At 39.2% G+C, this 22,093-nt stretch overlaps 1 protein-coding gene and 1 pseudogene across 3 annotated transcripts in view; one reads left to right on the top strand and one right to left on the bottom strand.

The window, feature by feature from the left end:
- The window catches only part of NEBL (nebulette), a 376,628-nt gene that overhangs the window by 19,509 nt on the left and 335,026 nt on the right, over positions 1-22,093 (bottom strand). Inside the window, exons 18-26 of one of the 3 annotated variants that reach the window (XM_069547397.1) lie at positions 21,175-21,267; positions 18,061-18,153; positions 14,925-15,017; positions 13,124-13,216; positions 11,358-11,450; positions 10,039-10,143; positions 8,890-9,061; positions 7,422-7,514; positions 6,060-6,209 (exon numbers count right to left, since the gene is read on the bottom strand). In XM_069547397.1, coding sequence (XP_069403498.1) covers positions 6,060-6,209; positions 7,422-7,514; positions 8,890-9,061; positions 10,039-10,143; positions 11,358-11,450; positions 13,124-13,216; positions 14,925-15,017; positions 18,061-18,153; positions 21,175-21,267 — 985 coding nt within the window. The remainder of the gene's footprint in view (positions 1-6,059; positions 6,210-7,421; positions 7,515-8,889; positions 9,062-10,038; positions 10,144-11,357; positions 11,451-13,123; positions 13,217-14,924; positions 15,018-18,060; positions 18,154-21,174; positions 21,268-22,093) is intronic. The other 2 variants (XM_069547395.1, XM_069547396.1) reach the window with 2 other exon arrangements.
- On the top strand, positions 1,687-2,300 carry LOC138417384 (BRCA1-associated RING domain protein 1 pseudogene; annotated as a pseudogene).

Below are 22,093 nucleotides of genomic sequence, written 5' to 3' on the forward strand. Positions count from 1 at the left end.
CATAAACACATTCTCATACATAGAAAAGAAGAGAAAGAAGAAAACAAGAGTTTATTTCAATTATGGCACTTGGCTTAGGAAATGTAAAACATCTTAGAAAAGCTACTTGTTACAGAAGTGGAATCTGAGCCGGGTAAGATCAGGTGACCTCCCGAGACCCCAGACCGAGGAGTGCAAGAGTGGGATGAAGCCTCCTGCCCCTGCACACCGTTCTGTCCCCCACAGGATAAGCTGCTACCATACAAGCCATCTCAACAGCAGGGAGTCAGCCCAACGTGAAAGGTCACATCTCTGGGACATCATACTTTTTATCATATGAAATTCTAATCTAAATGGAAAGAAATCAGTAAAATCTGAAATAAAGAAAAAGATGGCATCTCTAAATAGAAACATTCTCTTTTTTCTCCATCTTACCAATAATAAGCATTGTTCTAAAGTCCCTTCCAATTTTCAGAATAGTATTTAAACAAATGTATGTGTTTTAACTGAGGACACTAAAGGTTTTCATCAAACCGCTGTCATCACCATGAAAGCTACCTCCTTCTACAGACTCACTCAGCACCTCCTGACCAGGGCCCAGCACAGCATGCATTTCAAAGGGGACCCCAAATTTCAAAGCAACCAGGACCTCATGGGTACTACTTCTGGCCTCCCCACCAGAAAAGAAACTATCCTGGGAATGTTTCCACTTTCAGGTCTTTTTTTCTCTCTCAGCTATGCTTTAATGTCATTGAAACATATCAAAACAAAAATGGAAGGCTTTTTTTGAAGGCCTTGCATAACAAAATTTCATATTTTTTTAAAAAACATACATATATTTATATATGCAGTTCTAATTTTTCAGATATTAATATTTTGTACACCTAAAATTAATACAACTTTATATGTCAATTATATCTCAATTGGTTTAAAAAATGGAGTGGAATAAGTGGAAAAAAAGTCATTTGACCATTTCATTTATTCACCAAATATTTGCCGAGTGCTTATTCTAAGATCTAGAGACAGAGTAGTCATAGTAAACAAACCAGCCAATATCCCAGCCCTGGGTTCGATCCCTGGGTTGGGAAGATCCCCTGGAGAAGGAAAAGCTACCCAGTGTTCTGGCCTGGAGAATTTCATGGACTGTATAGTCCATGGGGCCACAAAGAGTCAGACACAACTGAGCGACTTTCACTTTCACTATGGGCATCTATCCTAGTTAGGAGAGACAGACAAGCACATAAACAAATAAATATATATCTCAGGTGATGTCGAGTGCTATGAATAAAGAGCAAAGAGTAAAGGGCCAGACAGAATGGGAAGCAGTCCTGTTTTGTATCTGGTAGTTAGAGAGGGTCTCTCTGATCAAGTGATCCTGAGCAAAGATATGAAGAAAAATAGGTCTAGACAAGCAAATAGCTCAGGTGCAGTGGGAGGGAGAGTGTTTCAAGCTGGGGGCACATGCAGGTGCAAAGGTGGGTAAAAAGCAGGGAGACTGGGATGGGGAGAGAGGATGAGTGAACCAAGAAAAGCAGGAAATGGTTCAGGGCGGCAGTCAGGGCCCAGGTCGGAAGAGGGCCCTGTAGGCAACAGCAAGGATTTGTGTTTTATTCAGCATGAAATGGTAGCAGAAGAATGATATGATCTAACTGGTATTAGATTTAGGTGTTTCCTAAAGAGCCTCATCCTTAGGAATCATCCTTAGGAATGCTCAGTGAGCTTGCAACGATTCTTAAAGGCTAAAAACTGCTGAGTTTGACAGTACAGTAATTCATGTCAGTACATGTAACTCATGTCAGTACAGTAACTCATGTCTTGGTGATACAGTTCAAAGCACCCTGAAATGTATGCTTGGAATTCTCAGTGGATGCTGGATCCTAAAATTTGAATGGGTGAAAGCATGTCTGCAAAGCAAAGAATGTGAACAGGAAGAAAAGTATGAAATTCCTGAAGGACCACAGAAAAGCAGGCTCAACAGAGAACAGCTGTTGTCAAAGCTGTTTGATGGATGTTACTTCTATTTTGGGGGAACCTTCAAACACCATCCAAAGGATAACCTTATTAAGCTTGTCGCTGCCGGTGGGGGCCAGATCCTCATTAGAAAGCCCAAGCCAGACAGTGATGTGACTCAAACCATCAATACAGTTGCGTACCATGCCAAACCTGATTCTGATCAGGGCCTCTGCAAACCATATACCATTTATGAGGACTTGTCTAATCATCGCCCAGAAAGGGTTTGGCAGGGCAAAGTCTGGATGGCTCCTTCCAGCTGGTTTATAGATTGTGTGATGTCCTTTGAGTTGCTCCCTCTTGACAACTGAACTCGTACAGTGTGATAACCTGTGATTGCACTGTTTTCATCAGTCACATTTTTACAAATAGGTAGACTCATTCATCGGAGAAGGCGATGGCACCCCACTCCAGTACTCTTACCTGGAAAATCCCATGGACAGAGGAGCCTGGTAGGCTGCAGTCCATGGGGTTGCCAAGAGTCGGACTCGACTGAGCAACTCCATTTCCACTTTTCACTTTCATGCATTGGAGAAGGAAATGGCAACCCACTCCAGTGTTCTTGCCTGGAGAATCCCAGGGACAGGGGAGCCTGGTGGGCTGCCATCTATGGGGTCACACAGAGTCAGACACGATTGAAGTTGACTTAGCAGCAAAGAGCCTCTGGCTGCCAGGTGGAGAACAGACCAAGGCAGAGAGAGGGCTGGTGGCTTGGGGTGGTAAGAACAGAAGCTGGAAACTCATCTGGAAACTTCTGTGACGACTGGAGGCAGAGAGGGCAGCAGCTGAAATGGGGGAACGGTGGGGGCCAGGGGTAGAGGTGGGCCATGCAGTCAAATTCTGGATGTGTTCGTCCCAGGCAAGCTGACAAGATCTGTTAATGATCTGGATGTGGATGTGAGTAAAACACAAGTGTGGAGGATGATCCCTAAGGATGTGAAGTTAGTATCTGGAAAGTCGCAGTCGCTACTTAGCAACCCGGGGGCCTGGAAAAGTAGCAGAATGTTGCGGAGAAGGTGAGGAGGCACTTTTGGACTTATTAGGTTAGATATGTCACTGACTGTTTGAATACAGACATAAGGTACCAACGAGTAGAATGTGATTTGCTTCACTTAAAATTAGAAGCATATTCTCAGGTATCCCCAAATCTTTTTGAATTAACCTAGATATACTGTGGGTATGCCACTGTGTTAATGTTATAAAAACTTACTGGTATATCTACGCTTTTGCTTCATACCTCAATATCAACTTTCCAAAATTGAAAATGTCACCAAACACAAGCCTTTTAACAGGTGACTAAGAATGACAGGTTATAAACACCTCCAAGGAGTCAGCTTTTCTTACAAGGCATTATTTAAGTTATGGAGACACTCCTTCCTGCCAACAATCTTTCTTCTGCCACCTTTCATGGAGTCTGATGTCCCTCCACTTTAAAAAATGTAATTATTCTCTCTTAACCATGTGCTGCTGCTGCTGCTAAGTCACTTCAGTCGTGTCCGACTCTGTGTGACCCCATAGACAGCAGCCCACCAGACTCCCCCGTCCCTTTGTTACTCTTACTCAAATTCCATTATAAATATAATAACATTTATGTATACTTTCTTTCAATGGAGACATTTGTTATTCATTTTGGCAGAGTGTAGGGTCCTCTTGCTAGAAATAATTAGAAAGTAGTGGGGGCTTGAGAGGAGGAAGAGAAGATAAACCAACAACAGTGGGTTTTTAGATGAGCCAACAGAATCGGAGACAAGTGCCAAACTCCTCCCTGGCACAGACGGAGCTGAGAAACCTGCAGGAGGGGGCTCAAACTCTCCTTCTCCACACAGACGAATCCAAAACCTGATCACGGACACAGGTGATGACTTCCCATTTATCTCCAGTGCAGCCTCTTCCTCTGGACTCTAACTGCCTGCTCAATGCCTCCATTTGAATGTCTCACTGATGCACCACTTCTGTGTTCTGTTCTGTCTCTGAGAAACATTATTTTCCCAAAGCCCATTGGCATAGTTCACTTCCATTTAGCATTCACATCTCAGCTCAAATCTTCCTTCCCTGAGGAAGGCTCCCATGACATCAAGGCCAGATGGAGTACCCCCTTGTGGCCCCCATGTGCTCCCCTCCCAGCACTTACTCTGTTCATAATTATAGATTACTTGGGTAAGTATCTGCTCAATGTCAGGGTCTTCACCAGACTCCAAACCCCTTAGAGCAGATGCATATCTCTGCTGCTCACTGCTATGTACACTGCCAGATCTGAGCTCTTGGCTGATGCACAAAAAGCACTCAAACATTTGGTGATTAAATGAATGAATGCTGTGTTTGTGTGTTCAGACATGAAGTTAAAGGGTCCCTGATGAAGCAAAGACTCTAAGGTGCATCGCTTTTGTGAGAGACATCAGTTCTACCACGTTGAACTGAGAAAGTTAAATAAGGTTGATGGAAATTTATTCTTGTATTTGCTTTGGGTTTTATTTATGTTACCAGGCATCAATATTATTCTGTACCTATAGAGTCACAGAGGACATGGAAGAGAGAAATCAATAGCCCCAAGCCAAAAAAATAAAGTTACTGAATCCTTTGTTAGATAAGCAGACACTGAAAAAGGAGCTCTCACACCTTTATCTTACCTACAAGAAAAAAGCACTAGTTTATAAACATTAGAAGCATAGAGGAAGGAGACTCTTAAAAACTTTCTATAAAGATCAAGCCAAAAAAAAAGAAAAGTCAAACTCATAGAAACAGATAGCAGAACAGTAGTTGCCAGAGGCTGGGGGAAATAGGTAGAAATTGGTAAAAGCGTACAAATTTTTGCTACACAATGAATAGGGTACAAGAAGCTAAAGAATAACACAGTGGCTATAGTTGATAACACTGTGCTATCTGAAATTTGTTAACAGAGTAGAATTTCAGTGCTCTTGCCAAAGGAAAAAAAGAAGATATATTTGTGAGGTAATGGATATGTTAATTAACTAATTGGGGAGAATCCATTCACAACATATCATATATCAAATCATCATGATATACACTTTAAATATCTTACAATTTTATATGTCAATTATACCTCACTTTATCTGAAATTTAAAAAAGAAACATCTTTCTACCAAGCTAAGGCAAGTCTGAATGTACAATTTAAGATTATTGACTGTAATTGATTTTCTTCTCAAAGGGGTTTTTCCTATAAGTGCAAAAAAAAAACAACAACAACAAAAAATAATTACTCAATTGCAAGAGATTTCATAGCTTCATTGGGTCCATAGACACATTGCTTTTCCCAAGATGTTAAACTCCTCCACTTCAAAATCTCCTGCCTTAGGGATTTCAGTGCTATGGCCTTTGGTTGTAATGGAAATTCAGTTTTCCTTTTGTTCTGTGTTCATTCCTCTCCCCTCCCCAAGGCACTAAAATGTAGCTGTACCTTAGTCTTAACCTTTAATAACAGCTAGAGAAGTTTAACATCCAAAACAATTTCAACGACTGATTTCTAGACCTAAGCCATCAGCTTGGATCCAGAAAACAGAAGAATGTAGAGGACGAGGATAGTAATATAAGATAACAAAGATTATTAACAATCAACAGTATTTTCCATTTTTTAAAAATCTCATATCCCAAGTACATACCCCATTTCTATTTGGCAAGATCTAACTCTGTCTGCAACTGTATATGAATATTTAAACACACAAATTCATAGCACTCTCTTAGCCACTCAAATATAACCATAAGATTGATTTTCCTTAATGGAAATCAGATATGAACTCCACAGAACTCAAGTTTCCACTCTGGCTGTGTATATCCATCACTTAAAACTCCTGTGAAACAGATTCACGTAGCAGATCCCAAGACCCTGTTGTCATTAAAGATCTGTTTTCAGTGAAAACAGTGAGGAAAGATAGGAAAAACAAGCATGCAAAAATGCATATTATTAGTTTTTTTAAAAAGACTCAACTTTCTAAACATAATTTCAAATGTTAAAATATATCCATGCCATATGTTTGTGCAAAAGTGAAGAATTTGTTATAGACACACTTGTGATACATTAAAAGAGACTTCTGAGAGTGGTTAATGTTTGATACCTCCTTCATCAGATGGTCTTGTTACCTCACTGCAGCATGAAAAGCTACGGTAAATCTCGGATATTTCTGATTTGTCATCTCCCAGACCTGTACCAAAAGTACTGCTCGAGTAAGACCGAGACCGTTGTCTCCTATAAAGATTCGCCTTTTCTATATTGGAGGGAAAATATTCATATTTGTGATTAAGCGACTTGAAGAACAAAGAAACCAAAAAAATTACTTAAAAATTTAACAAGGAAGAAAAATAATCCCTCATTAAATTGCAACCCCAAAGCTCAGGTATTATAAACTCTAGCCATCTATTCCCAAACTTCAGTACATATTATCAACAACACAAATGACTTAATCATCATTCACACTCAATTTGGTATAAATGTTAAAGGAGAGAGAAGTTGACAAGAACTAAGAAGATACTGGCAAATTAGTAAATTTCTATCAAAAGTTTGGTTATAAATAGTTCTTTTCAAATATCACTAATGATACAGCATTTGTTGCCTTTATTTTTAGAAAATTTGGATAACAATTTGGCTGATTATGTGGATCAAATTACTATATAAATATTAGAATTTCTACTTTGCCTTGGGCTTTCAATTTTGTTAATGTTAACACTTAATCTTGGAGTCACAATAGGGGACAGGGAAGGACCTAAATGATAGATCTATTTATGTTTAAAAAAGTCACATAACTGTCAAATCTTCAGTCTGCTAAATGTGGTCTGAAAGCCTACAAAGATCAACCCTTGCTATTGCTATACCCAAATATCCAAACCATTTGGGTTTTACTTTTAATTATAAACATACAGTTGAAGTTAAAAGTCACATAAACTTCCTATGTAAACTACAAATTTTGCATTTTATAAAAACTCAGAGATAAATTTTAAGGATAGTTGAAAACCTATTTTAAGACATTCACAGTGATATGTAGAAAATCTCTCCTCTGTTTTATATAAAAGTCTTCAAAGAATTCCTTACATTAAAGAACGATATCTTTAAAATGTTGTGCTTTTCATAAAACAAATATTTATGTTAGCAGTTTAGTGCAGTCCAAACAGCTGCATTTCAAAGCCCAGAGAATTTCTAAAATCATATTCACTAATAAAAAGGAAGTGTAAGTAAGCTCTAGACACCTTTAAAATAAACCTAGAACTAATCTAGGATATACGAAAAAGCTCTTTTGTAAGTTTTGTTTTCATAAATGGTTAGTGGCATATTAAATAGCACAGCAACTCTCCTGGGTTTTTGAAGCCCAAACTTAAAAATTCACATTACACAGAAGGCACAATGAACCTGCACAGCTCACAGCAGTTTCACTTTAAGGACAAAAGCCATGTAAATGGGGAGGAACTCAAAACGTAAGCAGTACCAGAAAGCATATGTAGACTTCTAGACTGAATATTGTCTTCCAGGGGATCAATGTCGAAGATGGAGCCAGGATCTGTGCGCCAAACTTTGAGGTCTTTTACCAAAGGAAGAAATCAACAAATCAAGAATGAATTAAAAAATTTTAAAAAAGTCAGCACCCAAGAGAGTCAAACGAAAGTCTGAAAAGGGGCATATGCAAAAAGCAAGCATGTAATATTAGGCAAACCCACTGTACAGCAGACTTCAGAGAAGAACGGAGGGATATTCACACTCTCAGTGTGATTCACACTCACAGGATTTGCTAAAAAACCTTGCGATCAAATATAAGTTGAATGGTTTATTTGTTGACCTTCCACAGGAAGCCTGTGACTTCTCACACATGCACACCACACCACTCCCCACATCCCCAAACCCTCATCACTCATGCTCTCCACACACTGAAACAGGGAAAATGTTGGGTTAAAACTCCTGAGTAAGGACATGCGAGTAATTTATAAGAGGCAACTACAAGGTTTTTGTCTAAGAAAACAAAACAAAAATAAAAAAACTTATCTTCCTACAACAGAAACAAATGTTGAACAAATTGAAAAAAATCAGTATCTTTCCTTTCCTTTCTTAGCTTTTAGTACAAACCTTGCTCACTCTGTCACCATTCACCACTAGGTTCCTAAGATTTCCCCTGGATGACAAAAAGAACAGCAGCTTGAGGCTCCTTTCTCTCTGATTTGTGAGACTTTCAGACAGCTCTACTCTCCCAGTTCAGAAATAATATTCAAAAAAAAAAATAAGCTACTCACATTGCGGAAACCATCAGAATCTTTCAGGCATGTCTATTTGATGCCAAAGGACCTATATGGGGTTACTTCTGTTCTGTTACCCATGCAGACGATGTCTGCAGTACAATTATTGATCAGTACATAAGCTAAAAGTGAAAGTGAAAGATGCTCAGCTGTGTCCGACTCTTTGCGACCCCATGGTCCTTCCATGGACTTCTCCAGGCAAGAATACTGGAATGGGTAATTGTTCCCTTCTCCAGGGATCTTCCCAACCCAGGCATTGAAATCAGGTATCCTGCATTACAGGCAGATTCTTTATCATCTGAGCTACCAGGGAAGCCCACGTAAGCTAAAGGGAAACAAAATAATTGCTTAATCTTCATTATCACCTATGTCTGATTTTTGGGCTGCTTCTTTGCGTAGCAAGCAGGAACACTCAAGACCAGAAGGTTATTAAAAACAGAGAATGTCCAACTACAGAATGACTTTGCAATAACACCTGGCAAAGGCCATGAATAATTCCCTCCAACGTGGTGCAAACAACACTTTGCCTTTGGTCCACTTTCACCTGGGCACCACGTCACGCATTTGAGGAGGGGTCTGATGAATAAGGAAGCGAATTCCATTAATAAAAGCAGGGAAAGCACGATCATTTTGACTGTGCAGACCTGCCAAGCAGGCCAGTCAGCTTACCAACAATGATTCCAGGTCTCCTGTCCATCTCCACGATGTGAGGATGGACACCTTTATAGGCGGCATCGCTGACGACCTGGGTGTTCCTTCTCACTCGCTCTGTCACAGGGTCATCCACAACAGGAGTAAAGCCCCTTCCCTTTGTCTTTTCAAAATCTTCATGATATTTCACCTGAAAGAGGGAAAAACCATAGTAACTCAAATTGAAATTTCCTGAATGCTACACAGCTCACAAAATTTGAGTATAAAGACAGTTACTATACCAGCTGCATCTAGATTATTTTCTACATAAACGTATTTTTTCCAATTATTCCAAAAATAATCTATGAAATTTCAGTTTCCAAGCATCAGAAATCAAGTGCTGACATTTTCACAATGCTTTCCATCATTACAGTTAGCAACTCTTTTAATATATAAGCTTGTATATAAGTAAGAAGTGTTGAAAGATTCATTTTTCAAATCCTAGTTACTTGCTAAAATGTACTCACTTAGGTATAAGTTAATTTCCTATCTCTTAAACTTTAGTATGCAATAAAATGATAAGCTATTTCTATACAATTATTTAAGAAAGCAATATTATTTAAAATTAGATTAAGATAGCAAGTTACAAATAACTATATATACAATCTTTGTATATAGTTACAAAAACATATACTTTAAAACACGTGTTTTTTGCATTCTGAAATTAGGTTAGGGTGATGGTTGTTTAACTCTGTAAATTATACTAGAAACCACTTTGTATACTTTAAATGGGTGAGCTTTATGGCATATAAAATATATCTCATGAGATTGTTTTTTAAAAAACACATATTTTCATATTCTTTAAACATGTAAACACACCAAACTCCATCTTAATATTAATTGGAAAAAAAAAAGTCGAAGCAAGTATCTTCCATAAAAAGCATTTATAGTAGCAGTCATGTTAGAAATAAAAACACACCCGAAAAAATCAGTGAGAAAAATTATTTTATTAGACTGAATATTTCCCGTACATTTCAGTAAGATTAGAAAGCTCCCCCCAAAGGGTGGGCCCATGGGCCTTTCCATGCTTTGTTAGTTATCCAGATTAATGGTGAACAACGCCATCGGTGCATGGGGCGGTGCCACTCCTTAGTATTAGTCACGGATGGAGGACCTGTTGGACCCTACCATTGAAATATGATTTTGAGCTTCTTTGACATGTCTGAGACCAGGTGTATCTAAAATCAGACTTGGTCTACCTTTCATCTGTTTCTGGTCCTGGGTATATTTTACCTGCAAAGTAAATAACAGAACATACTTCACAAAAAGACAACTATAATTTAAAAATTGCGTAAGTTTTTCAAGCTTTCCAAATGAGTGAGGCATATACAACATATTCTGAATTACTTCCCAGGTAACTTATTTAGTGAATTGCATTTCCTTCTAGAATAATGAGCTAAAATTGTACCCTTGATGGTCTCTTTTAAAGGCTACAGCAAAGATGACCTAAATCTCTCTACCAACTGAATACAAATGTATAAGTGACCAACATCCACTAACCATGAGTCTGTAAAAGTGGGAAATACTTTATCCATAGGGAAAATCCAAAACTAAATGGAACCTAAATTTCTTCTTCTGTTTCTCTATTTCTCCATTTTCCGCCATAACACTGTGGAAACATGCATAACAAACATACCTCTATCAACATTTCCTTTTATTTGACCAGAGCAGATGGTAAGACTCATTAAGTATCCATCTTAGGTTCCCTCTAAACAGCCACAGCTTAAAGGTAATTTGTGTTGAATACAGACAGCATCTCTGGGCAGAAATGCCACTAGAGAGCTGCACAGTTTAAAATCTAAATGCTGAGTCCCAGTCATAAAGCTCTTTCTGACATCTGACTATCAGAACACTGCTTTTTGTGAGGCTGATTCTGTGTAAGATCAGGATATGGATTATTGCGGACATGTGTGCATACATGCACTCAGAACGGAAGCCCTGATATTTCCTGAGAGAAGGCGCATTCCCCAAATAAGACACTGACATGCAACACGGAACTTCAATGAGTAACCGATTTCTGTGTTAAATATATTTAAGGACTGTTTTTTTCCCTAAGTCCTTACTTTGGAGTAATGATTCATTTCTTATTTTGTTTTGCAGAGAGGACTTAATAATCAACATTCAATGGAATACATCTGTAAAATGATAATTGTTTAACTTATACATCAAAGACTACCACTTTCAAAGACACTGGCTAAAATAACATGATTCATTGTTTAAATGAACATAAATTCAGTTTAAAATGAAACTTTAAATATAAGTGTTGGTCACATCTGGAAACATCAGTAGGGTTTCAGGACAATGTAAAGTTAGACAGTGGCGGCTTTCAGATGTCATCTGAAATAACACATGTACTTTCTGCATATCTTACAAAAGCTTCTTGGTCTGCAAATAGATAATAAAGAACAGGTCCTTCATGATAGCCCCAAGTGAATAACACAACTTGCCGAACTAATATTTTCTTGATTCTTCTTTACTCTTTCCATTTCAGGAGTTACACTTAGGGCTGTAGCTCTTCCCATCTGAGATTTATAATAAACCTATCATTTTGGAAAACAAAAAACAGAGCACTGTGAATCAATTCAACTAACCAAGAGTCTCAGAGTACTTATTTTAAAGAGCTAAGCAAGGATAGGAAGCTGCGGGGGTGGAAAAAAAAAGGAGGCTAGCAGAGGTCTTTGTTGTTGTTTAGTCACTAAGTCATGACTGACACTTTGCGACCCCATGGACTGTAGCCCGCCAGGCTCCTCTGTCCATGGGTGTTTTTTTTTCCAGGCAAGAATACTGGAGTGGGATGCCATTTCCTTCTTCAGGGGACCTTTCCAGACCATGGATTGAAACGGTGTTTCTTGCATTGGGAGGCAGATTCTTTACCACTGACCCATCAGAGGTCTAAAAATGCTTGTATCTTAAATCATTCTATTTTAATTCATCCTATGGCAGAGAATCACTGTGAATGTACTCATTATATGGGTGTACCATCAGTAAAGGTGTAATAAGCATTTCATCACAAAGGAGTAAGGTAAGAAATATCTTCATGGATGTTACTTTAAGGTACTCTTACCCATATAGAAGGCTGCTGGACCATTACGGTTTCTTAGTAATTAACTGTGGCAGAACTTTGGCCATGATGCCTAAGTGGTAACCATGGTGATCCATAAGGCCAGCACGCTCCCCAGTGCTCCATCCCTCCCTCTCCAGAACCATGTTCTCTTTAGAGAGTAATGGAGTTACATCACTGTGACTCTGAATACATCAGGAGAAGGTGAGTATCTACTTCTCCAAAATACAGTTGTCAGGGACAATGCCAAACAATAAACTGCCTTTCCTTTATAATCTGGCCAAAGGACTTTAAAAGTTTAAAGAATAAAAGATTTCTTTGCATCTAACAGATTTTCAAATTTCCTCTTCCAAAGAACACAGTTTATTATTAATGACTTCAGAAAAAGGATTCTCTCAGGGACTTCCCTGGTGGACCAGTGCTTAAGACTCCATGCTTCCAATGCAGGGGGCATGGGTTTGATCCCTGTTTGGTGAGCTAAGATCCCACAATCTGCATAATGTAACTGAAAAATAAAAGTAAATTTTTAAAAAAATTTAAAAAGAAAATAAAAAAGGACTCTCTCAGCAAACTGCATCCTTGGATGACATAACAGAAAGGAGTTGGAACAGGCCAAGAACTGGTGTCTGAGTAAAACTGGACAGCCCTGAACAAGTGCCCTGAAAATGGACCTGTTTCATATGACCTATTCAGCCAGGCACACTTCATAATTTTTTCCCAGCATCATCCAAAAATAAAGTAATGATAGCTATGAGTGGGAAATGGGACTGGATAGGCTATAGAACAAGAATACATGTATTAACACATATGGAGGAAAGGGAGTGGGAAAGCTTATTTGTAGAGCCAAGATGCCAAAAACTGCCATGGCATCCCTTTGGAGAATCACAGGAACTGCAAACATGAAAAGCAGATAAGAGGGATATTCAATAACCTGGAGACAAAAATCACATTGCAGTCACTGGGAGCTCTGAGCAGGGCGTGCCTGACTGGACCCACAATACCTAACACCCTGAAAACTATCCAGTAAATTGACAGTCAATTGAGAGCAGAGGCAATCAACTCAAAGTCGTGAAAACTGTGTAAACACAATCGCTTCATTGACATGTTGACGATATGTTTGCTTTCATAAGAAAAAAGTGACTAAGATCACACATTGCTGAGGTTCTTCTGGTTTTCTTTCACTCTCTTCAGCTCTGGTGGATCAGAAATCGCAGTCGCCTGTTTAATCTCTCCTCTGTATTTTACCTGTGGAGGATTAATATGAATTTTAATGAATAGCAGAATGGTCTCCAACCAAATACCAACAGAGGATAAGCCTTAAAATTAACCCTATTTTTTACATAATTTTTCCCACAGTAGGTGTGTATTAGCCTTTCAGTTCAGATCTACATCTGGCTTCTTATTCTTCTGACTTGGCAAGCACCAAGTGCTGGTTGTGCTTCTTAAAAATGATTTTTAATAAATATTTCTGTGTTCAGTACCAAAACTAATTGCAAAGACCACGACTAAATGTAATAGAAATACAACGGGAAGACACTGTAATGAAATCATTACAAGGGATTTCCTTGCCAGTTCAGTAGTTAAGACACCATGGTGTCTAAACTTCCACTAGTGATGGCCACATGTTAGATCCCTGGCCAGGGAACTAAGATCCTGCATGCTGTGCATGGACAAAAAATAGGAAAAAAAAATATTAAAACTAAAAAAAAAAAATCATTAAAAGAGAACTATAGTGAAGTAGTCATGGCAGCCTGGGAAGGCCATTTACTCCTATTCTGACCCTGGAGCCTCTACCTTCAAAAGATGCCTAAGACCCCTCACTCATACCACTATCAGGGATACTGTAAGGATAAAGCAGTATTCAGCCTGATTTCCTCCTCCATCTGGGAGAAGTCACTCTTAAATTTTAAAGTGTTTCAAAACTATCTGTTTCAGAAGAAGAAGATTATTGTTTATAATGGTAAAAACTCCATAAAACAGTCCCCCAAATGGGGAAAATAACCATTGGGGGATACATTTGAAAGAGATTTCTGAATTCAGGGAGGCCTGGGTTCATATCCCAGCCCTGCTGTCACAAACCATAGGTTCTTGCATGTCCTCTGACTTCTCAAGACTCAGTTTCCCACACCTACAAACCAGAGCAACAAATCATGCCTACCCCACTGAATCACATAACACATTTAAAACAGGGTTCACAGCAGAGGAACCTCATGATTATTAACTACCCCTGCTTTACTAGCAACAGATCACTGAATGATTGATGCTTTCTGTTTTATTTATAAGGTTCCCTGCCAGGACATTATGTCTCAGAACCCCAGTCAAATCAGGTCTTCTTTTGCCTTATACCAATAGACAACTTTCTCTTTTGTCAGACTGACAACATACCCACTATGCTGCTCTCCAGGTCTTTAGATTTGGATGTAGTTTTAGAGATTTACCATCTAAACTATGAGGCCCATGAAGATAGGAAGGGGTCTTATCTATCTCTGTGTACCAGTGACCAGGATAATGCCTGCCACGTTGCTTAATGAAGAGTTCTTCAAATAGGGACTTCCCTGGTGGTTGAATGGTTGGAACTCTGCTTTCCAATGCAGGGGGTACAGGTTCGATCCCTAGTCAGGGAGCTAGGATCCCATATGCCTCATAGCCAAGCAACCAGAACATAAAACAGAAACAATATTGTAACAAATTCAATAAAGACTTTGAAAAACGGCCCACATAAAAAAATATTTTAAAAAGAGATTTCTTGAATAAATAAGTATGGCCGAATAGTAGCAAAGCAGTTCCCAACTTCCCGGACTCCTGCAAGGGTGCCACAGTCCACACACCTCAGTACGGGGTAGTAGAAAAGGAGTGGCTAAGATGCAGAGTGTCTAATGGTTTTCAGAAAGCATTGTAAAGACTAAAAGCAGCTCATGTTTGGCAATATAAGAGCAAAACAGAAACAACGTGCCGTGCTCAGCTGCTCCTGGTTTCTCCTCACTCTCTCTATCTCGGGCGTCATGCTCACCGGAGTTCCTCTGTCACACGGCTCTTTGTACCTGAGCTGGGAGACAAACGCAAGATGGTGTGGGGTTACCGGAAGGAAGAGGGAGCTAACACACAGCAGCTGGGGAAAAGAAACGTCACACAGCACTCGTTAGCTGACATCTTTGCTAGGATTTTACAGTGAAAGATGCTTTGCTAATAGATGTCATCATCACAGTGATCCTGGAACTCAGCTTTTCCTTGCCCAAATGTTTTGAATTATACCTGGGGTTGTTTTTCTTCAAACTGTATTATTTCTTGGTGGCCTCTCTGAGTTTGATCCTATCAGTAACGATAAATGGCCACTTCTGTGAGTTCATTTCTTCACAGTACTAAAATGACATTACCAAATGATCATTTTATATTTACATTTAAAAATAAAAATTCTGGATTCATCACCAGAAAGAAGGGTTATGCCAGTCCTATGCCTTCACCTCAGTGATTGGTTGTCACTATAAAAAGAAACCCTGAACCTCCTTCTCCACCAAGTTCCAACAGTGGAAGACCATGCTCTGACCAGCATCGTGGAGATATTTCTTTTAAAAAAAAAATTTATTTATTTGACTGCACCAGGTCTTAGTTGTTCAAATGGAATCTTTAGTTTCATCAAGTATGAATTTAGTTTTCTGACCAGAGATGGAACCCTGGCCCCTTGCAGTGGGAAAGTGGAGCCTTAGCCACTGGACCACCAGGGATGTCCCCTCATGGAGATACTTCTGACCTACTGCTAGAGCAGGGGATCAGAGTCCAGCATTTGTGGTCAGCTTTCCCAGTAATTCCACAACATTCCAGGAAATAAATGAGGATCCAACACAGGGAGATAGAAAGCATGTCCACCAAATGAATTTCTGACAGGTGAAAGGAAAGCTAGAGGTTAAAATTCCATTACGAAGAACTCCACAGGGACAGCCTTAATGACTTTTTGGAGCTTAAACTTAGCGTGATGGAATTTTTTTCTTTTTTTGCAAGATATCACAAGGCCTGCAGATGAAATGGACTTGAGATGTACACCCTCAGCAGTGCATGTGCAAGTGAGTAGATATCTAAGCCTGGAAAATACATGACAAAGGGTCAGGCTCTTGCCAGTGTGACTTCTTTCTCTGTACCATGGTATGCAGTTTGAGAGTTTAGGCAGATTCTGTGTCGGATAATTGCCTAAAATGAGGAAAGGTCCAAAGTAATCTTTGTTGATGGCAGGATACAAAGAAAGATGACTCTGGGTAGAGTTCAGAGGAGAAACATTTGTGGAACAGCATCACTAATGTATAGAAATTGCTGCAGACGATGTCTAGTGGATGTCAGTTTGGGGACATAAATTTGCTATGGAGACGCTTCCTGTATTGCATTCATCCACTCACAAACATGCTGAGTGCTTTACAGGCAATATCTCACTTAATATTCCAGTCCCTGTTTTAAAGATGAGGCGAATGAGGCTTGGAGAGGTTGGTGGCTTATGAAGGATATACAGCAAGTAAGGTCTGGAGCTAGGATCAAACCAACAGTCCAGAGCCCACACTGTTCTCCACTCCAGAGTTATTCAAATTTCAATCATGTATACACCACTTACCATATGCTATGCAAGGTATCACCTGAGCTGTGGTTTCTAGTATTTTTTAATTAAATTAACTCCTTATTTTCAAATAGTTATTTTAAGGGAGTGTTATGCATCTATGATAAATTGAAAACTGGTAAACTCTTATTTAATTTTTGGAGGATAATTGCTTTACAAGGTTGTGTTGGTTTCTGCTGTGCAACAATATGTATCATCTATATGTAACATATCTCCCCTTCCTCTGGAGCCTCCCTCCCAACCCTCATCCCACACTTCTAGCTCATCACTGAGCTGAGCTTCCTGTGTAACTCTTCTTTCACAAAAAGGGACATATTATGACAATCTCTAGGTCACACTGAGTGAAGCCAGTTGGAGAAAGACAAATATCATATGATATCACTTATAAGTGGAATCTAAAAAAATGGCACAAATGAACCTATTTACAAAAAAGAAATAGAATCACAGATGTAGAAAACAAACATAGTTACCAAAGGTGGGGAGAGGGATAAATTGAGAGATTGTGAGTGGCATACACATACCACTATATATAAAATAGATAACCAATAAGCACCTATTACATAGCACAGGGAACTCTACTCAATTCTCTGTAAGGACCTATATGGGGAAAGAATCTGAAAAAGAGTGGATATATGTATAACTGATATACTTTGTTGTATAGCAGAAAGTAACACAACATTGTAAATCAACTTTACTCCTATAAACATTAATATTTTTTAAAAAAAGAACACATTTAAGCTATTTAACTCATAAGTCAAGGCCTGAGCATAGGCAGGCCATCTGAACCAGGGACACTGGCACTTCCGGCAGCCTCCTCATGGCCTGAATTATGCTTTCTCTCCCCACCATCTCTCTCCTGCCATCTTCCACCCCAAGGACTCATCACACTAAACTTTCCCCTCTTTGAACAGATCTCAGATCATGAACACATTCAGTTTGCACTGCCAGGAGGGCCCTTCCTCATGAAATCCACCCCAAACTTTTATTAATCCTTTAAGAGCTAGCTCAAATGTTACTCTTTTTCCAAAGGTTTTCCTCTCTGTCACTGACATAGCCTTCCTTCTCTGCATTTCCCCGGCACTTTGAAAATAAGAGTTATTATTTAACATTAAGTGAGATATTGCATGTAAAGAACCCCCAAAAGGTAGTAAGCACTCACAGATATTAATTATTTTAGAGCACTTAATGCACAGTCTTTATCCCCACAACTGCTTCTCTGAGAGACCTTGAGAATACACACAGCCTCTAACCTTAAGGTGTATCTCACTCATCTTTGAATGCCCCCAAGGACAAGAACAGAGTAGGCATCAACGCCACGTTCTTTAATAAGCAAACGCACATGCTTGGTGTAACGCTAGCCCAACACAAAGATGTGTGAAATCTCATCTCCATCTTTCAGGAACTGGCCTTCCTACAGGTACTCATTCTAATTCATTCTAGTGTGCAAGTGTCCTGCCCGCAGAAAACAATACTTAAAGAAATGAGATCACACATTGCTGATGTTCTTCTGGTTTTCTTTAGCTCTCTTGAGTTCTGGAGGATCTGAAATGGCTGTTGCTTGTTTCACCTCTTCTTTGTATTTTACCTGCATGATTTATTTAAAAAAAAAAAAAAGTGAGTCTTATTCAACATGTTTTAAAAAATAATTAGGAATTCTTCATTTTTAACTATTACATAGCCTATTTTTTTAATTCCAATATTAACTTTCCTTCAATGACAACACACATTTTTATTTCATCTGGTGCTTTCAGGATTCCTTTATCTTAAGGTACAAACAAACCCATATCTATTCACCTATCCATCACTGGAGAGGTTTTTTAACTAACATAAGCATATACTGCTTATAAAAATAAATTTTATCATCAGGCAGATGCACCGAAAATTTTGGAAATTATCTTAATGATTCATTATTTTTCTATAATAAAAGCAATTTCTATTTATTATTTGTGTACTCGCCATGTCTTTAAAGGCAAGAGTCAAACTGAGTTAGCTACTAAGTCTTGAAAACACTGCTTACCTGACTGAGAGTACACAAATAATCTAGAATAAGAAAAAAAACATGAGACGAGAAAGAGGAAAGTGGGAGGAAATATGTACAAGCAGAGGCCATTGAGTGCTGATCACTATAGAAGGTCCAATACCAGAAAGTCAAGAAGTGTCTTCTACCACACAATCACGTTATGTAAAGCCCGCCTATATCCTGGCATTCACAACAGTCAAAAGCTCCTCAGTCAAGTCTACTTAGAGGAAGAGCAACCAGATAAATGATAACACCAGCACACAGTTATGCCCAGGACAAGCCCTTTAACTTTATAAAATGATTAGTGATGCTATCATATCACATGGTATTTTAATATGTCTAAAATGCACAGAAGATTGGAATTGAGATAAGGACACATATATACATATAAATATGGACACATCAGCTAGACTTAAGTGCCGTATGTTGAAATTTAGCAAAGACTTAGATCTATGCAAAAGACGTTTTAGAAATCACTTGGTAATGATTAAGGCTGAGAGTCATGAAGAAAGTGAAAGTGAATTTGCTCAGTCGTGTCTGACTCTTTGCGACCCCATGGAATGTAGCCCACCAGTATCCTATGTCCACGGGGTTTTCCAAGCGAGAGTACTGGAATGGGTTGCCATTTCCTTCTCCAGGAAATCTTCCTGACCCAGAGATCGAACCCGGGTCTCCTGCACTCGAGGCAGACGCTTTTACCATCTGAGCCACCAGGGAAGTCCTCAATACCCAAATATCTTCACTATCATCTATGTTTTAGCATCTGTACATTTCATATGTGATACGAGTAACACCACCAATGTTAGGCCAGATCCAAAACAGTTAAATTAAGAGTACACTGAGACAGACTGTCTCCAAGTAGGATTATAAAATATTCTTAAGAGAGAAAATACTCAAAAGGCTTGTACTCTGGAGGTGGAAAATGTCGAGATCTTTAAATGTTAGAGAATCCTACCTTGGTTTGACAGATCTTGCTAATCTTGAAAGGGCAACTTTCCATTTGAATACTAAGCAGGAGTTTATAGCCCAGGCTCATAGAGATACAGAACTATGCGTTTATTGTTTGCTGGAGGAGGCAGGGGGACGTCGGGAGAAGAAATGAAAGACTGTGCGATTTTCCTAGGGTGAGACGCTAAACACGATTAAAGATAAACATTTTTGTTTTTCATACGACTCCAAACTAATCAAAATGGCACAGTCATTTCGCTGTAGGCAATAGAATTGTGCAGTACAGAACATTTATAACATTATACCCCAGTACGTGGATGGGTACATTTCAAATGTCATCATTTGGAAGTGAAGGAAACGACCACTTTACATGTCTCAGCTGAACTAATTTCTCTGCCAGACTGGCGCGCTGCCTGACACAGACTCCTGCCACGGTGGATCGGCACTCTCGCCGCCAGGTCCTGTTCCCTGTGCTGTCTTCAGGAAACCAGATTCCTTCACCGCACGGGGCTTTAGTGCACTCGCATTTGCAGGTTTTCTGCAAGTTCGTTTCCTGTAAGCCTGTTGACTACAGCGCTCCCTTACCTTCCCTACTCTGTCTCCACAAATGCCAGTGCACACATACTCCAGGATGCCAGGTAACCATCGGAGTTCCTGACAAAGGCGTTTAATCCAGGCAGTTGGACTTGGCTGACTTAAAGAAACTCTGCCTCCAAGGGTGAAGGTGAAGAGAAACGTCAGGGAAGATGTAAGGAAAGAACCCTCAACAAGAAACTAAATAGCAAGCTCCTCACATCCTCGATGTGGAACCTAAGGATGTGGAGGCCCAACATGAGGGACGTGGGCATCTGCAGATGTTGGTGTGAGTGTGTGTGAATGACTCTGTGCGTGTGTGTGCGTGTGTGTGTGTGTGTGTGTGTGTGTGGGTAGGTGGGTGGGGGTCCTGCAACCACTCCCTGTGGACACCGAGGGATGACTGTATAACTATTACCAAATACACCTATTGGTAAGGGTAGCAATGGTCCACTCTAAATCTCAAGCACTGAGTGAAGAAGTTTTTAATTCATAACATTAAACACCTCCTCTACCCTTCCCCCAAGTTCAAAGGGCACTGGGGAACGGGGTGGGTAACTTATTTTACAAATGATAATGAAGGTGTGTGCTTTTCTTTGCTGGAAGCTCAAAGAAGTACAAGGTAAATGGGGCCTTTGAAACCTTCTCTTGAGCCACCAAATAAGTGTTCTAGTGCCTTTAATCATTCTATCAGGATAAAATTTCTTCCGTCCAAGTTGAGGGGAGGTATTGAAAAGTATCCTTTCTCTGAAAAATGTAATACAGCTAAAATTATGTTCAGAAGGATGAAAACTAATCCTAGATTTCATTGCTGTACTATTAAAGTGATCTATCTCTTATGCACTATGATATATATATATATCAAGATGAAATACTGCTTTAGGTTCAAGGGGAAGAAGGCTACAGTTTCCTTCTGAAAGTTAGGTCTTTGATATTTGATGAAACAGTGTTTCAACAAAATGAAGGAAAAAAAGAAAAAGGCAGCTAGTTTTGTAAAGAACTAAAAACATTTATCTAGCTTGTGTTTGCTTTTGCAAAGGATAATTAATGCCATAGAGAACTTACTGAACTAATGTTCTGCTGATTTTTCTTCACTCGTTCAATCTCAGGAGTATCTTTTACTGCTGTGCCAGCTCCTACTTCTTTCTTATAAAATACCTTTATTATAAGAGAAGGAAAAGAATAACTAAGCTTATTAGAATTCAAGTCCTAGATTCGATTCTTGTAAAGGAAAATTTCTCAGGTTTTAAAGTAACGTGAATACAGCTTCTATTTATGAGAACCAATGTTACATTAATCAATTAAATAATCCATCATGGGAATAAAGAACTTTGGTTTTGTATTCCACAGTCGTACAAGCAAACCTCTACTACCTGTTCTAGGGTATGCCTGGAACCTTACATGGCTACAGATTACTTGCTCTAAGAATATAAGTTTTCTTCTTCAAATACAAATATATGTCACATGTGCAGCTGAGAAAAATTAAAGGACATATTACAAAAGCTCACTAAGCAGTTACCCTTTAATTCAAAAATAGCATGAAGTTTCAAGCAACTGCTCTTCTTCAAGTGAAAGCAAAGACAGTCTTGTTCTCTTCAAAGAAAATATTAGTTTTACCATCAGCATCAACACTAAGTCAGCCTGTTTTCCTTATCTTCCACTTATTCCTTAAACCTTCCCACATCTCTCCATCCCTACCAACACCTACCCCTTTTGACCACAAAGCAAAAGAAAAAAACAAAGTGTCCTACAGAAAAACAGACTAATTATAAGGAAGTCATTCGAGGCCAGAACTACTCCCTCTCTTCTTTAATTATTTTTTAAATTGGAGGATAATTTCTTTACAGTATTGTGATGGTTTCTGCCACACATCAACATGAGCTGGCCATAGGCATACATGTGACCCCTCCTTCCTGAACCCCCCTCCTGCTTCCCTCCCTACACTATCCCTCTAGGTTGTCACAGACACCGCCTTTGGGTTCAC

Source organism: Ovis canadensis, chromosome 13 (genome assembly GCF_042477335.2).
Source record: "Ovis canadensis isolate MfBH-ARS-UI-01 breed Bighorn chromosome 13, ARS-UI_OviCan_v2, whole genome shotgun sequence".
NCBI classification, from domain to species: Eukaryota; Metazoa; Chordata; class Mammalia; order Artiodactyla; family Bovidae; genus Ovis; species Ovis canadensis.